Here is a 16,884-nt window from a genome sequence, read left to right as displayed (position 1 = left end):
CAAATAAAGAAGCTGGGACAAAAGTTGCCTGATGGAAAGTAATTAATGTATCCCTATCCTGCCTCGTTGACATGAGTAGCTTTTGCTTTGCCAATTAAACTGTCTTTGTAACATGGTTTCTCACTTTTGCCATTTTGATTCTCTCCTGCTTTCCTGGGGGAAAGTGAGTGACTGAGCTGCCTACCAGGGTAAACCCACCTGGAGGACATGGATGACTAATACTCTTTGAAACAGGGAATTAAATTTTGAAACCAGCAAAAACAGGACTTCTCCTGCTCAGTTTTAAACTACTGGAATAACAGGCCTTTCTACATACAGCTAAAAACACTGCAAGTATTACACACACTTTTTTAAAATAATAACCCATGAAACTGATTCAGACATACATACATATAGATAGATCTCTCTGGTTTTTGCATTAATAAACTAGTAAGAGTGATTCTTTTCAGGCAGAAAATCGTGGCATTACATTTCACACTACACAAAAAAAATTGATTAAAGCAATCTTTAGCCCCAAATCCTAAAGACTGAAACCCAGGACAGAGAGATAAGACTTAGGGGAATAAACAACAATATGATTGTAAAGGTAACACAATTTGTTGAGTATTTTGTAAAAGAATACTGCAATGTATTTCGAGGTAGACTTAAATACACCTTTATCCCTACCTCAGATGTTTTTGTTAGAGCATATTTTTCAAGCTTGTTATTTTTTCTTTTACATTTTATGTGGATTTTTTTTTGTTTATTTCAAATGGCATATATTGGCAAAAAATTAAACAAACAAGCAAAAGTATTTTTTCCTGACACCAAAAATCCTCGTTTAATCTTTACAGTCCAGTTGCTCTTATTCTCCTTCAATATGCCTTAAGCTCCTTAGCTCTATATTTTTCATCTTCCTTTCACATTTTTAAGCACTAAATATATCTCTTCTTTCTGAAGATCTCACTATCTCTGCAGCCTGTTATTTTTCATCATGAAACTGCCTGTGTCCCTTCAAAAAAATGCTTTTGTAACCCTAACAAAATGACCTATAGCTAACCCTTTTTTTCTTCTCAATGAAACAAAATTCTCTTCTTTGACATATGCACATCATCTCTATTCTCATTTTTTGCCTACCTGCCACTATATCCTACTACCTTCTTGACTGGAGAATTACTTGAGCATTTTCTGTATTTATGTAAAATGTCACATATACAATATTACTATTAACTTTGATGCAATTACAAATCTGTGCTTTACCTAAGGTATAAAACCTATAAACACAATAACACTCTAGAGAGTAAATCTCAAATAGTCTAATTAAAGCTCTGATATGAATGCTAAAATTGATAACTACCAACCTGTGCTTTCCTCATATAGGCTAAAGGTTCTTTAATATGTTCAGGTGGTGCTGCAGGATGACAGGGCGAAGGAAACCTGTAAGAAAAAATATGGTAAACTTTAAAAATTCTGATGTTTTATTTTGCTTAATTAATCCTGTATTTGTAAACCTAAATATAACTTCTTTCAAGAGAGCAATAGCAAAAACATACATGTGTGTTGATCAAAACTGAGTGTTATTTTTAGAAGTATCTTTTCCTCATCCATTCTATGGATACAAATAAGGTAACAATATGCAAGAATTAATAACATCCCAATGTGAGTTCTTCTTGTATTAAAAATAATGCTCCCTTATAATTTCACATACTTATAAAATAAAATATTTATATTAACAAAGCAGGTATTTTAAAAGTGTATTCAGTTCACATCATGTCATTGTTATGATTTCCTGGAATTTTTCCACTCCAAGTCATCAATTTTTTCAAGAGACAATATATTTTTTTGAGGGTCTCATTTTAAAAATCAGTAGTGAATATGTACATGTCCAAAGTAACTAGAATTTTGAGTGAGGTGTTGACTTAAGCAAAGCTGAATATCCACTCATAAACTGCATTATGACAAAATATAAAAGCTGGAACAAAATTTAATAACTAAACCAAAACACTAATTTATCTTTCAGTAGGATAGGTTGTTTCCAATGAGTTTTTGTCAAACATTACATCCAGCTTAATTTTAAGTGGCTCAGATGTCTTTCAGGAAACAAAATTTACACATAGCTTCTCTAATAGTTAGCCTGATCTTTCATTTGTTTGAATACATTCAATCAGTTCCTATGATACGTTTTTGGGAGACCCTTCCTAATTTCTTCCCATTTTTAACAGATAAGATCATTCTTGTACTTGCTGCAAATTTGTTATGGACTATTCTGCTCCAATGTGTAAAACAGAATCAATATCAACAGATTTCAGAAATGCTGTTTCTTGGCTTTTCCACAATGTTCATGAAATCATGGTGTTCATAGTTAATTTCAATTTTCAAGGGCAAATTTCGTTATTTTGCTGCTTATTTCCGTGCATTAGCCCTAGAGACAGGTAAATATTTTTTTTCCTGGGAAGATACAATGAAGATGAATCCTTGCTAACAGACAGAAGCATTTTTCAGAATTAAGTTCCTCATACTACTAAATATACATTGTGCTAAACCGGTAACTCTAACAAGCTTATTTACATTAGCACAAATAAATTTGCATACACAATTCTTATTTTATAGTTGCATTCATGGCTATACCTGCCATGAAATTCACCTTTCCACTTGCCAGAATGTGACGAAAAATTATGCTTCCCAGAAGTCTAACCCAAAGTTTGCTGAACAATAATAAAAAGGAAACTTGGTCAATTTGACTGTGTTTATAACCATATCCCAAGCATGATGAGCACTGACCTGAGAAACCTAGAGATCCAATATCTTAACGATTTTTAAAAATAATTAATACAAAAAACATGTGCAATGCTGTGACCAATACCTCAATTAAAACTCATTTGCAGCAACTACCTCATTTACATAATTATATTATGACCCTTGGTACCTTTGGAAGTAAAGCCAAAAAGAAAATACTATAAAGTAACTACAAAATGTGGTGGTATTTTTTAATTTATTCTTTAAAATGCACCTGAGTCCAGTATTTTCACTAGGATGAAAAAGAAATAATAGCACTTTAAAAACAGAAACTAAGCAGGTACCCTTGCTATGACAGATATTGCAGATTACAGTAACACACCATACACCACTATAAACAAATGGATCAAAAGTAAATCATGTGAGTAGAACTCATTAAGTGAAAATACTAAATAAACTCACACATTGAGTTCACTATAAACAGCATTCTGAAGCTTCTTTTCCCAACCTGTTAAAATAAAAAAAAAACAACCAGAAGACACCTTTAGGAATTAATACTAATGGAACATCAATCAGAGGTTGCTTTGCATTCACTGGAGTTTTATGTCTGGTCTCAGTTCATGTCTACCTACCAGAGAGACAAGAGGAGACAAAGAAACCTTAATCTAATCAAGATGGGAAAACTGCAAGTTGAAACCTCTATAGAGACTGAATACCCTTTATTTCCACCTGCTGTTCAAATAATAACAACATCGTTTTGGTTAAAAAACTTACATTCTATTTCTTAAAGCCATCATTTTATAAAACCAACAATTAATATTAATAGACACAGTGTTCCTGATGATTATAAATCTGAGATCATTCATCATGAAATCCTCACATTATAGTGACATAGCCTACAACTTTCAATGCCAATTGCAAATTTAACTAAAGGTAAAATTTTCAAGAGTATCTCCATGGAAGTTAATTTCCATTTTCAGAAGTGACTGAACTCTCTATTCACTCAGAACTTTCAAAAAAAAAAATCACCAGTATCTTATAAAATGATAAAAGCACTTTGCATTCATAGTATGTTTTTCAAAATGCAGATGGAATCCAACAACACTTTCCCTTTTAAATTTTTTTAATCTGATTTAATAATCTGGAATCACTGAATGTCTGCTTCTGGCTACTGTCAGTGACAAGACACCAAACTCCACAAACCACTGTTTTCATCACTTATATCACATATGTTGTCACATACATCTATCCTCTTCACAAATATATCAATGAAGTATTACAAACCTGATGTCTTCAGAAAATCCTTAATATCCTCTTTTAGAGATTCCAGCTTAATTTCTGGTTTGTGTAGGCTAACCTAATACAAAAAATAAAAAAAAATAAGTATCAAGAACTAAAGAGAAATTAAATTATTCAAATTATAAAGTAAGTAATGAACATGCTTAAGGTTACACCCAAAGCAAACTCCTTCCTTGAGCAATAGCAGTCAAAAATATCAGTTAACTTTTTTTCTCACTCAATGTCTTCACCTTTTTCATCAATGCTAAAAGCTGTATGTGGGGAAGAAGAGAGAAAAAAGGAGTAGAATATGCAATGAACGCCTATAAACACACATGTTTAATAATGTGAGCAAATACCCCGCATACTTAGCACAAATGCTAGACTATACACATTAAGGAATTGGCCATAAGGTACACATAGAAAAAACTAGAAGCCAATCCCTGTATTTCACCTGAAAGAATGAAAACTGAAAACATTCCATAATTTTTCACTTAACCTTCCACAGTTCAGCTTTTTCAGGTAAGAAATGCCATTTTCAAACCAAAAAACCGACTGCCCTGAACACTCCCCACTGCAGTTGTGACTACTGGGTATCTGTGACCTCTTGCAATGAAATGCACTCAACACACTAACCAGCACTAACCAGCTTTACAACCATACCATGATACAACCATACAGATGGTACTGCACATCTTTCAGCAACAGCAGGACCAGCTGCTACAGCATCTCCTTCTTCTGCAGCTGGACCAAGAGGAGAAAACCAACACAACACAAAGGTCCAAAAGGACAACAAGCAGAAACTCAGAAGTTTCTGTGAAGTGCCTTCTAAGACATATTTTCCTAAGCATGGTCCATGGCAATAGCTGATTAACATGAGACAATAAAGCTGAAGGTTTAGAGAAAAAAAAGAAATGCTGCATGCTAACTTGAAAATAACACCAGGAGATCTGTGTGTCCACAGCCACGACAGCTCCAGGCATATGTTAGAAGCATATGGCCATATCATCTACATAGAAATGTGAGACACCTCTTACCAAAAGCTACTCAAGAATATGCTGTAGGCATATCAGCTACTGATTCTATTGCAGCAAGCTTTCCTGCTGCAATAGAATTTTAATTTTTATTTTATTAAAAAAAAAATCTTTCAGCGACTTGTGCAGATTTCCAGCCCTAACAGCAGTGCTGACAGCAAGGCATGCTTTAAGTCCATGGCACACAACTAAAACTCAAAAATCCTGTACTTTGCCTTACAGTTTATACATAGAAAAGGGTGTTTCTGCACTAGAAAAGCTGGTCTAGGTGAATTCACAATGCAGAATCTAAAAAAAAACCTTTCCATTTTCCCCACATGAAAAGAGGAATGGACAATAAGGGAGAGAACAACAGCATCAGCATTTAAAGTCCCCTTGCCATTACAGGTAAGGGAGGCATTTATATTTGGCTTATTGACTCCAACAGCAAAGAGACTATTTCTCAGCATGCTTCTGAGAAAGAAAGGTCATCATAAGCACAGACCAGAAGGTGTGGTGAGTTGCATAACTCTCATGTCAAATGACAAACATGTACTCCATCCAGCACAATGGTAAAAGCTGGCAAAGGATGTTTACTGATATCTGGCAAACAAAGATTTTTATGTGTGCTCTTGGGCAGTTCACAAAATACCCTTTTAAGCAAAAACCTCAAGGAGGATTTTATGAAGAATTCCTTTTGAAGCTACTTTGATGGGAAGTCCTATGTCCTTTTTGGACATTTGTCAGGCTGAGGGTTTCCTCTGCTGCAAGGCAGTGGTTTTGTATGTTTACTGTAGAAATTTTAAATAAAGTAACACACATCAAGCAGGGCAGATTTTGCCATACTGTTCCTCAGAAGTTTTTGTGCACCCTTTTGTAAATGTTCAGCATTGTCTTTGAGTTAAATATGGTTAATTCTAATCTCAAGGTCCATGGGGTTTACCCGTCAGGTCTGGCATACTTTTTAGATGCAAAAAAATCCCCTCACAAATACAATTCATTGACAGATGATAAATCACACAAAGAATAGAAAGCTCCTGTACAATCTACTATATAATGGATTAATTATCTTGACACTGGAAACAGTCCAAGAAATTATGTGAGTGCAATCAGAACAGTGTTTTAATTCTCTGCTGTTCACACACCTGTGAGCTCTTGGCTTATTAAGGAGTATCTGATACTCCTATTGACAACAACAGGTTTTTTTTGGAGATTCCTGGAAATTTTGGAAATTGATACAGCATATCACATTAGAAGGCATTAAGGAGTTCAGTCCACAGACTACTTCCCATTTGCCCTGTCAGGCCAAAAGAACAACAGAGGTCTTTCTTGTAAACTGCTGTTCCCAAGAGAGCCTGTTTCCCAGCTGCAGAACAGAAAATCCAGAGACTCTCCTGTATGCAGCAGAAAGGCAGTCAAAAAGGAAACAGGACAGCATGCTGGGGAAAAATTTCCCCCGAGGATTACATCAGTGCATCAACCTGCACTGATTACCTTCACCTCTTCATGCCCATGTATTCAGCCAGATATTATTTCATTATTCCTAGCCCTGATGCAGCCAATATTCTTAGGCTAATCTTTAACTTATCAAAACATCTATCTTTAGCACCTTTCCTGCGTCCTTTTTCTTCTCTTTGCTGAAAAATCTCTACTGAGACAAATTTTCACATAAAAAATGTGAAAATTCCCCCCCAAAATTCTGGGGGCACTTTTGTCTCCACTTTTACCAATTCAGAGTTCAGTTGCAAAAGCCTCTTCCCATTTACACTTTCCTTCTTGTTTACTTGTGTACTACAATCAGCACATTCCTAAGTGCTAAGCAGAACAAGAGAGCCACAGAAACTGTTAGGTTTGCTGATCAGTTTTCAAATCAGAAATTAGATACTTGAGAATGTGGCAAACAGTTCAGCTGGCAGCTGCAGCCAGCTCTAACACAGACCATATTCCAGCTCTGTTTAACACAAAAAGGGAAAACACTCATTTTGGTAAGTGAAAGGAACTCTCTTCGGAACTGTTTTGCTGTAACTTAACAGTATAGTACCTCTTTAGAATTCATATGGGTGTTTATGGGAATTAAACTGAGGAATCAAGGGGACTTAGCAGAGCTGCTGTTCCAAAATTACTAGTCCAGGTCTCCCACATAATCTTGTTTTTCCTTTGGATTAACTGATCTAACTTATTTCTGTGTTGTACCATGTTGGAAAACACATTTAGGTATTTTTATTTTAGGTAGGGTTGGTTTGTTTTAAACTGGTACAACATACTGACTAAGTCTCATTTGCATTTTTTTTCCCTGTGATTTTTTGGTAGAATAAAAAAAATATGTTGACAAAATTTTATTTATATAAAAATGCATTACTACAACTTTACATAGATAAAAATGTCTGCCTAAGATTTATTGGGAGAAAACCCCACATTGATGAGATTTGTCCTCATGAATTAATTCCCTGCAGGATCAAAAACCAGCAAACACCCAGGCAGAACTACCAATTTCAACACACACCATCTTGAGGAAAGGGTATCTTACTTCTATATGAAAAATACTATCTGTTACTATAAGGAGATTATAACATGCAGGTAATAGAGAGTGAGCAATACAGGGGAACAATTCACGAAAGCAAAGGGTGACAGCTAGAACAGGGAAAAAGCCAAATATACAGAAGCTGAGTCAGGGCAATATAGAGCCCTGGAAGGGAATAAGGATGAAAGTCAAACATTTCAGCAAGAAATAACAAATAATTTTTAATACATGTTAATGCCTAACAGCTTTTCCCTGTAAAACTGGCATTGTGCATAATCTTATGGATAGGGCACCGAGCTCCAGGTGTGGGATGTCTGTGTTCCTCTACAGTCTTGGTCAGCTTCCTGTGAATCAAGACACATCTGTCCCTTCCACATTCCCTCATAAAACAAGCTTTACAGCATTCCTTGGCACCCCCCAATTCTTCAGCTGTACAGACCCAGACTTCAGGGACCTTTAAAATTTTGCCACATTTGCCGGTGCCTAGGGTACCACTAACAATGTAGCGTGTACATCTTTGATTTTGGCAAGGTATCCTGCTGAGATCTGCGCAGTCACCATCAGAAGTGATACTCTAAATGTACTCTCTCTGTACCTGGATGCCAAGATGGAAGAAAATCCAGACACTCAACACTGCTGTGGCTGAAAGGAAGCAAAAGGATAGCACAACAGTAAAATGATAAAATTGGTGGAAATAGGAAATTGATTCACAGAGGAACTGAACACAGAGCTCAACCTATTTACAAATTAGCATCTAAATTTGAAAGTGGCATTCAGTGATCATGACTGGAGCAGCACTGATCATGCAAGAGATGATCCATCAATCACAGCACTCAAAGAAGTATAAGAAAATAACTAGAGGACCAGCAACATACTACTAAGAGGAGGCTTGACAGAACAAAGTGTTCCAGCATAACTCCTGTGTTAAACTATTTCTTTTCTCAACAAGAATAAACACTGCAGACAAGTGATCCAACTAAACTGAAATGTGGAATTGCATCAGGTGAACACATATTTTTATCCTGTTGCAAACAGTTCTGCAAATAACTTCACACAATCCTAATATTTTTACAAGCTATCAACCATAATTTCTCTTCAAAGCTTTTTTGTTTAGATAAACATGTACCCTCTCAAAGCATTTATTACTGTTCAGTATGTTTCTGCACAAGTGCACAATTTTTTTCAGTTTTATTGCTATTATTTCCCAAATTACAATAAAACAGAATCCCCAAATATAACGCATCTTTAGAAGAAGTAAATTCAATGAATGCTAATAAATATTCACCATTCCTTATGTACTTCATTCTACCATAACTGGACTTTATAAGGACCAAGCTGACTTAGTAAAATCCACTTCAAGCACAACTACCACAATTTCAACATAAACACTCACTAAAAACTGAAAACCTGCAACTTTAGGGGAAGAGATTAGTTTTGGTTATACATTTCTGTAACAGAAAGAAGAATCATTCTGAGCCTAACTAAACAAATTTCAGTAAGTGTGAAAGCCTGATTACAATGACAATTTTCCAACCCTTCTACACTTCTACACGAACTACATTAAGGGAAAAAATATTGTGAACTTTCTTATACAAGTAAAAATAACCTAGCAGATACAGAGAGCTTTAATCAGCTTCATATGGAAGTAAACAGCTTCAAATGCTATGCTGTGGTACAAGATATAAGGATATAATTTAAAGATGTAATTTTAATGTTTAATACATTTTCTAGGTTTTGAATATAAAATTAGTGCTGAAAATAAAATACAGACACAAGGCAAAAACCAGAATCCATGTTACTAAAAAAGTACTACTCAGCCAGTCAAGCTTGCATTGCTTCTGAACTCCATCATCTGATCAACACATACTCAACTGCATTGAATTTAAAATTCACTATAATGCAAATATTACTCCTGAGCCACTTAAAACAAAGGCACAAATTCTATCAGCAAGCATAGTAAATCCTTTGCCAAATACAGTGCATGAACATGAACCATTAATTTTCCATGATGACTCATGAACCTACATTTGTTTATAATTTTTATTAAATAAATGCTACATTGTACATTCTCCTCCTTAATTTGATCTTTTATGTAAGTTTGGTATCAATTTCAGATACCAATCAGATTGGTATCAATTTCTCTTTTTTTAACTGGCAAAAAATATCGTGAAAATAATATGCTGAGACATCCTGCAAACCACAGATTATAATAAATTATTCTAAGCTTATTTACCTACACTTTAGAAGCACAGTCAGGCAGTACTCCAGCTCCAGTGTTCCTAGTGTTCCCAAAGGAAGTCCTCTCCTCCTTTGCCCCATCTGAAGTCTTGTAAAGACCTTTACCTCTCCCTTTGAGCAATACTGTCTTTAAAGCTTTCTGGTTCTATCACAGGTCTGCTCAAAGTCAAAGAAAGGTGGCAGACTCCCCTCCTCTGGACAGTGTTTCTGACCATGACATCTCCTCTCCAGCCTTCTTTGTACCTTCAGGTACCTCCACCAATGTGTTCTCACTCCCAAACTTAATGGCTACAGTGGAGCAGGATGGGGTATCAGGCCTGATTTTTACACTTACAATGCCCCTTTTATCCTACTGTAACAGCCCTTATCATGCTTTGTTACAAGTTCCCCACAGGTTGTCCCACTCCAGCCATACCTACAAGAAACATCTGAGAACATTTATGCAGAAAATGGCAGTGGGGGACTCCTTGCATTGTGAGTCTTTCTTGTTCAATTTAAAACACAATTTAGAATCTTTATCTTTCATTTAGAAACTTTCATTTTATTGTCACCTCCTGTTTTAGAAAAGTTCTTTAGGAATAAGATACTGAAGCTTTTGTCTGTTGGTTGGTTTCGTTGGGTATTTTTTAAATTCTGCCACTTGCCCTGGTCACTAGAGGTTCTGGGCAACTCTGAGTTAGGCTGATTTCTATTAGAGGTTTGCATGGGACAAAAATTAAGATTGATTAGTCTCAACTGATTAATCAAGCCTAACTCAAAGGTTTTCAAAGATCATGAAAAATGCAGTTTCTGAAATGGCTGCAAATGAAAATGTGCTAAAAAGGTAGCACTTTTTCATGGCTCTGAACAGTTTCATTTTTATTGTCTGTTCACTAACACAGATTTTCCCTAGAGCAGAATTTTAGCAAGATTTCCCAAAATAATTTGTTTCAAAACTGCATTTTGTCCTAGAGATGTCCATGTTTTAGTTTTTCTAAACACCTCTAATCTCTACCTTAAAAACATTTACCATTCAGAAAGGGAAGAGAAAAATTATGATAAAAACAAGCGAATTTGATTACAAACTTGCACAGAGAAGTTGTGCCCAGAAAATGAGGTCTCTCCTCTGCTACCCCACTAACACCAGCAGTGTTAGTTGAAAAGCTACTACCTAATATTTTGGCTCCTTTTCACTGTTACTCTTTCCTTTCAAACACACTACAAAGTATGCTCAGAAGAAATTCCAAAGCGATAGGCACATTAGAAATCTTACCCACATTAATCTCTCTTCCTAAATACAGTAATATATCAATATATCAAAAATCAACCTACAAAAATCAACCTAACATTTATTTATTCATTTATTCATTCATCACTTACATGACACTACCTCTACTTCAGTCCTTGGGATAAAAATGTGATTATCTTGGTATCCCCAGAGGTCAAGCTCTGACAGCAAATCATTTGATGCCCATGCCAAAGTTATTTCAAAGAGATTGTGTATCACAGCCCTTGACGCTAGCTCAGGCTCCCAGTGACAGCCAAGCAAAGCACTGGTTTGATCAATTCATAACCACAGGGCTACTCTCTCACCACTCACAAATAATGTCAGGATACTGTGTTTTCCCCAAAATTCTATTAACTCATCAATGAAACTGTTCATTCTGAGTTCTCCTTCCTAGAAAATAAAAGAAGAGACAAATTTACAAAACACAGCTTTTCTAATAGCTAAAATACTGTTTGTGAGATTACATGTTCTCTCAAAATTTCAGGGATTATTAAAATGGACCTTAAGATCCATTTTGACTGTAGTGCTCTCAGAGACAGTACATATTTTTGAGGAACAAATATCAACATAATTTTCTACACTAAGAGATGAAGAATATTTGTGAAGTATAACTGCAATATAAATATCCAAAACAAAACTAAGTTTCACTTTGATGCATTGATTCCAAAGACTTCTCAAAATACAGTGTGCATCTCCCAAAATCCCCTAAAAAAGGGACCACCTTTCAAAATCACAACTTTTGCAGACCAAGCACTGTTAACCAGCAGACAAAGAACTCCATCACATCCTACCAATAAACTAGAGTTCAGGAGTTATGCACAGCAACAGCTAAGATTTCGTATTTGACAGTGCAACTCCAGCAATACCCCATGTAATGGGAGGAACATCAAACACTAGCTTTAATACAGAGTGAAGCAAAATTCAGAAACTCTCAGAATTCTGTACAGCTGGTCAGGGCAGAACAGGAGACCAGCCACTTACTGAGGGGCCCTTGCACGGTATAGCACTAACATGACTGTCCAAGCTTTATAAACAAAGCAAGTCTTCTGTGCATGAAAGAACATAAATGCATGCAAGGTCAATAAAAAAGCCTCCTCCATCAAGAATACACAGACTCCTGGCAAACACAGTGTACATTTGGCCCTGCTAATTTAAACTACAATCTCCAAGAGATAATTCATTCAATTGAGAAATCCCATTGTTGATGTATCTATAAACTTTCATATCACTACACATAGCTCTGATTTAACCTGCTGTTACAAACCCTTCACACTAAGAACTCTAAGAATCAGCTTGAATATCTGTTGCCCTGTTTCTTTTCTTTCCCCTTAACACTTCATATGACTAGAATGACCGTGACCTATACAAACACTTCTTTTTTCTTCTCTAAGAAATCTGTACAACAGTACTCTGCAAAGCCATCATAGCAGATACATTCTCGTATTCAGCAGGGATTTAGGCACTTCACTGCCCTTTCAAACTCCAAACACCACCTTGGGAGAGCACTGCTCACGTTCTCAGTGTCCACCTGCACAAAATGGCTCCACCAAACCAAAGCCACCTGCCCTGTTTAGCACCTTCTAAACACCCAGCCAAGTCCTGAGGACACCAAGCTTCCTCCTCTCTTAAAAAACCCATGTAAATAATGAAGTGACTGTGAAATCAGGCCCTGCCAGAGACAGGGATAAAGAATCCCGTGGAAGGGAGTGCATTCAGGTCTGTTAGAAACAGGAACATAGTGGTTAGAACAGAGCCCTGTTCACTGCCTGTTTTAAGGACAAGATGTGACTCTCCACTCCTCATGTCAGGCTTTTTAGGATACTCAATTTCCCAACATTTAGCAGAACCCAGTCTCTAAACTCTTTCAAGCCCCCTTCAAGTCACGTACATTGGCCTATTCAAATATTTAGGAAGCCCTGTCAACAGAAGCAAGGCAGACACACATTTATAAAAGCATTTAGAGACCAAATCAGTACATTTAAATACAAAACAAACAAAAGACAGGCAGTGTGACAGTGATGTCACTTGCTTCAGAGAGCTTCAGGGACATTGAAAGAAGAAAATCATGTTTCACTTAAAAATGCAACAAAACGAATGGACAAATAACGGACATGGTGTCCTAAAAAAACAAAACAACAAGAACAAAGAAACCCTCCAACCAAAAACCCCCACTAACCTGTATAATTTCAAGCAGCATTTGAAAAAAACCCCAAAACCAAAAGCACAAGATTTTATAAAACCCAATCCAGAATATTTCAGTAAAGCACAATATTTGTTACAGCACCACGACTAGGTTATTATGACCATGAAAATTGACGCAATTTTAATCTGAAACATCCTAAATTATATTCAGCTGAAATATGAAAATCTGGCTCCAAGTGCAGATAAGTTATTAAATATAAAAAAACCACAACTGTTATCCCAGCTACTAAAATTTACTTCCATGCGTATTTTTTTCATTTATTTTCACGTCCTTTCACCAAAACCTCATTTTCTCAGGGACACTAGGGGAGCGGGGGAGGGTGGGTGGAATTTAAAGCTCTCCAAATTAAAGATTAAAAAAGCAATTCGTTTCAGGACCTATATTTGAAGCAGTGAGATTTCAGACGGATAGTCTTCATATTCACTGCGAAATCCTCGGGTCCCAGGGGGAAACACAATAAACACGGCTCTGGAAACCAAACACGCCGCTCTCCGGCCCCGCCGAGGAGGGAGAGGAGCGGGACAAGGAGGAGAAGAGGGAGGGAACGAGGGGCGCCGGGGCCCGGACCCCCTGCCCACGAGGAGGCCACCCGGGCTCGGGGCGCCGGCCGGGAACAAAGCGCCGGGAGGGGCAGCGCGGAAGGGAGGCGTGCGTGGGGGCACAGCGGCAGGTCAGGGCTCACCCGGGCCTGTCGCTCCAGCTGTGAGTGCAGGCTGGAGCCCTGCAGGCGCTGCACGACCCTGGCGATGGTGAGGGACAGCCCGCGGTCCGGGTCCAGCATCGCGGCCCCTGCGCGGCCGGGCCGCCTTCGCCGCCGCACCGCCGCGTTACCCGGCAACGGCGGCAGCGGAGCCGGCCTGCCGCTGCGTCCGGCCGGGAAGCGGCGCCGCACGGAAAGGTTCCGCGGCGCCGCCGCCCCGCCCTGAAGGGGAAGGAAGGCCCCCGGGACGGTCGGTGCTCTTGGGCGAAAGGAACGACGAAAGTCAGCGGGTCCGCAAACCATCAGAAAGTTTTATTAGAAAATTACTAGAAATTTTTATGCCCTGACCTCCTCTATAAGCACAAAAAGAATGGAAGGAAGGAAGGAAAAGAAAGAGATGACGGGTCCTGGTCCCAGCGCAGCGATTCAGCTGCTGCGGTGCCCGGGGTCCTGGGCTGATGCCTTCTTACGACAGGTTTGTCCAGCCCGAAGACAGGTTCCTGTGTGCTTCTCGAGGGTTACACGTCGGCCCGTATTGATGCGAAGTTTTGTTGCATTTTTGGATCTTTTTCCTCGTCCGCTCGGCGCGGTGAGGCGTTCGCTCAGGCTCGGTCGCGGCGCAGTGCTCGCCGGGGCCGGGCAGGTGTGCGGCGCTGTGCCACAGCCCGGCCTGGTGCTCCTGCCAGGGACTGGCGTCCATTTAGCCTCGCTGGGAAAAGCTATTCCTATCAGTAACAGAACCATGGCATCACATTTTTACTTATTAGCCATTTTTAAAGTCCCAGAAGGATCAAGAAATAAGCTAAGAGAGGAGATAACATGGAAAAGCTGATCGTTGACCTCTAAAGCATTAGGACCTATTTTCAGCTCTGCGGATGACCTCTGTAAAACAAAGAGTGTTTCAAGATTCTGAAACATGAGGAGTAATTTTTTCACTGTTGTGAGTGACAGATATGAGGAAATTATAGATGTAATCAGTTACATCAATAGAAAAAACAACTGCATGTAATAGGTATTAAAAATGCACCTGAACTCATTTGTCTGCAACAATTTTGACTTATCTGTGAGCATTTCTGGATAAAATGAAGTTTAAAGAAGAAAAGAAGAATAGTAACAGAAAGTCAGAGATCACATTCTTTAATGAACTGAGAAACCTAAAAAAGTCCTTTATGCTAATCAAAATACTGAGGAGAGGTTGCTTCTCAGTTCATGGAGAGCACTGGGAAATGAACCCAGTTGCCTGCCAGTGCCTTGAATATCTATTCTGATTTACATCAGGTTTTCTGTCACTTCTTTTCTTACATGCATGTATGATGTTAGGGGCAACAGTAAACACTTTTTTTTCCCCTGTGTATTGACAGAGTTAATGATATTTTTATCTACATTCCCAAGTGAACAAGCATACAAAGTGTAATAACTTTCTGTGCTAGTTCATAAAAAAAGTCTGCAAAATGTTCCATACAGAGAGTACCTTGCCTCATTTTGGTTTGTTTGGGTTTTTTGCGGGTTTTTTTGTTTTTTTGGTTTTTTTTTTTTTTAATGAGGATAATTTGTTTGTGTGGTTACTTCACCTGCTAAGAAAAGCACATGCAAGAAAACTGGAGGGTGACCATGAGCTCTGCAGGTCAATAGCTGAAATCCCAAGTTTCACATTTCAGCTGCAAGTGGGAGAGAGCGCCCTCCCTCCTTGCCTGGCACAGTCCCCAGCAGCATTTTCCTTTCCAGTTTGTGAGCAAGCCTGTGGACTGGCACAGGGATGGGAGTCATATTTTGTGTTTGGTGGGTGTGTTATTTGTCAGGGCAGCTTGATATGTGAGGAGTCAGAGGCTGGGTACATTCCTGGTAGCACAACACAGTCTCTGGCTGCTTTCCATGTGATCTGCAGGCACCACATTTGGCCACAGGGCAGGTCATGGAGTGGGACAGAAGCCACATCACCTTGCTGATTAGAAGTGTGTGTTTCCCTGCTGCTGGGGAGTGTGGGGCAGCCATACATCAGGCGAGTTTCATGTGCAATGCTTAGGACATTGCAGGTCTGCAAAAGCCATCCTGGTCACTATAGGTCAAGAAAACAGGACAAAAACCTAATGTCAGCTGCAGATGAGTAATTTCCTGCAGTTGACTATCTCTGCTCCGAGGTTCCCTTTATAACCCTCTGCCTATCCACACCTGTTGGTCTTAATTCCCTGGTTTCTTAGGCTGTTTCCAGTCTGGTTTCCCTCCACTGCATTTCCCTTTGTTCAGTCACATCTCCAGTATGGGTAGGAAAACTTGCTTCTTGTAAATGCCAATCCAAGCTTAAAAGTAGGGCGATGTGAAGAGATAATCCACAGAATCTTACCAAGGGCTGTTAACAGCTTCTTGTGTATCCCTACCATATCTAGTTAAGAAATCTCATGCTTAAGTGTGTGCTTCTTTTTTGTTTCCTTACAAGGAGTGGACTGCATAGCAGCTTGAGAAATACAGGGTCTTTATTCGAAAATATCACGTAAATAATGGGCATTTGCAGAAATCCCAACTAATGCTTTAGCCTATCCCCCTGGTATAACCCAGCTGGTTTAACTTGGTTCCTGTGAGAAGTATTTTACAATTACAGCTTTTTCACAATGATTTACTTTTAAACTGCTTGCAAGTAAGCAACTGCAGTACAGTCAGCATAGAGTGGTTTTATGATGTCCAGTACCACGTACCAGAGGTAGCTTGTTGGTTTTATTAGGAGTGTCTCAGTCTTACATCCTTGAACACCAATTGCCTTCCCTTTGTATTCCTCCTCCATTCCACTGTAGCACGTTATACCTTAGTTTACTGTGTTTTGTGTCAAGTTAATTCACTTTACTGTGTTGGTACTGGTATCCCAAATTATTATTTTATTATTCTGTCACAACAGGTCTGGAAAGCACCGAGAATCTGGAAACAGAAAGTAAAAATTACAGTCAGCCAGCTTGGCTT

The 16,884-nt window shown here is 38.4% G+C and overlaps 1 protein-coding gene across 2 annotated transcripts in view; it reads right to left on the bottom strand.

The window, feature by feature from the left end:
* The window catches only part of TBC1D19 (TBC1 domain family member 19), a 47,151-nt gene extending 33,088 nt beyond the window's left edge, over positions 1 to 14,063 (bottom strand). The window contains exons 1-4 of one of the 2 annotated variants that reach the window (XM_084204711.1): positions 13,918 to 14,063; positions 4,000 to 4,072; positions 3,178 to 3,223; positions 1,341 to 1,416 (exon numbers count right to left, since the gene is read on the bottom strand). In XM_084204711.1, coding sequence (XP_084060837.1) covers positions 1,341 to 1,416; positions 3,178 to 3,223; positions 4,000 to 4,072; positions 13,918 to 14,016 — 294 coding nt within the window. In that variant the 5' untranslated portion in view covers positions 14,017 to 14,063. Of the gene's footprint in view, positions 1 to 1,340; positions 1,417 to 3,177; positions 3,224 to 3,999; positions 4,073 to 13,612; positions 13,719 to 13,917 lie in introns of those variants that run through there. The other variant, XM_084204712.1, reaches the window with a different exon arrangement.
* Between the last annotated feature and the right edge of the window lie 2,821 nt (positions 14,064 to 16,884).

This window comes from Fringilla coelebs (genome assembly GCF_963513975.1).
Source record: "Fringilla coelebs genome assembly, chromosome: 4".
In the NCBI taxonomy this organism is placed as follows: Eukaryota; Metazoa; Chordata; class Aves; order Passeriformes; family Fringillidae; genus Fringilla; species Fringilla coelebs.
Note: the sequence above shows the minus strand (reverse complement) of the source record. Positions and strands in the feature narration are given on the sequence as shown.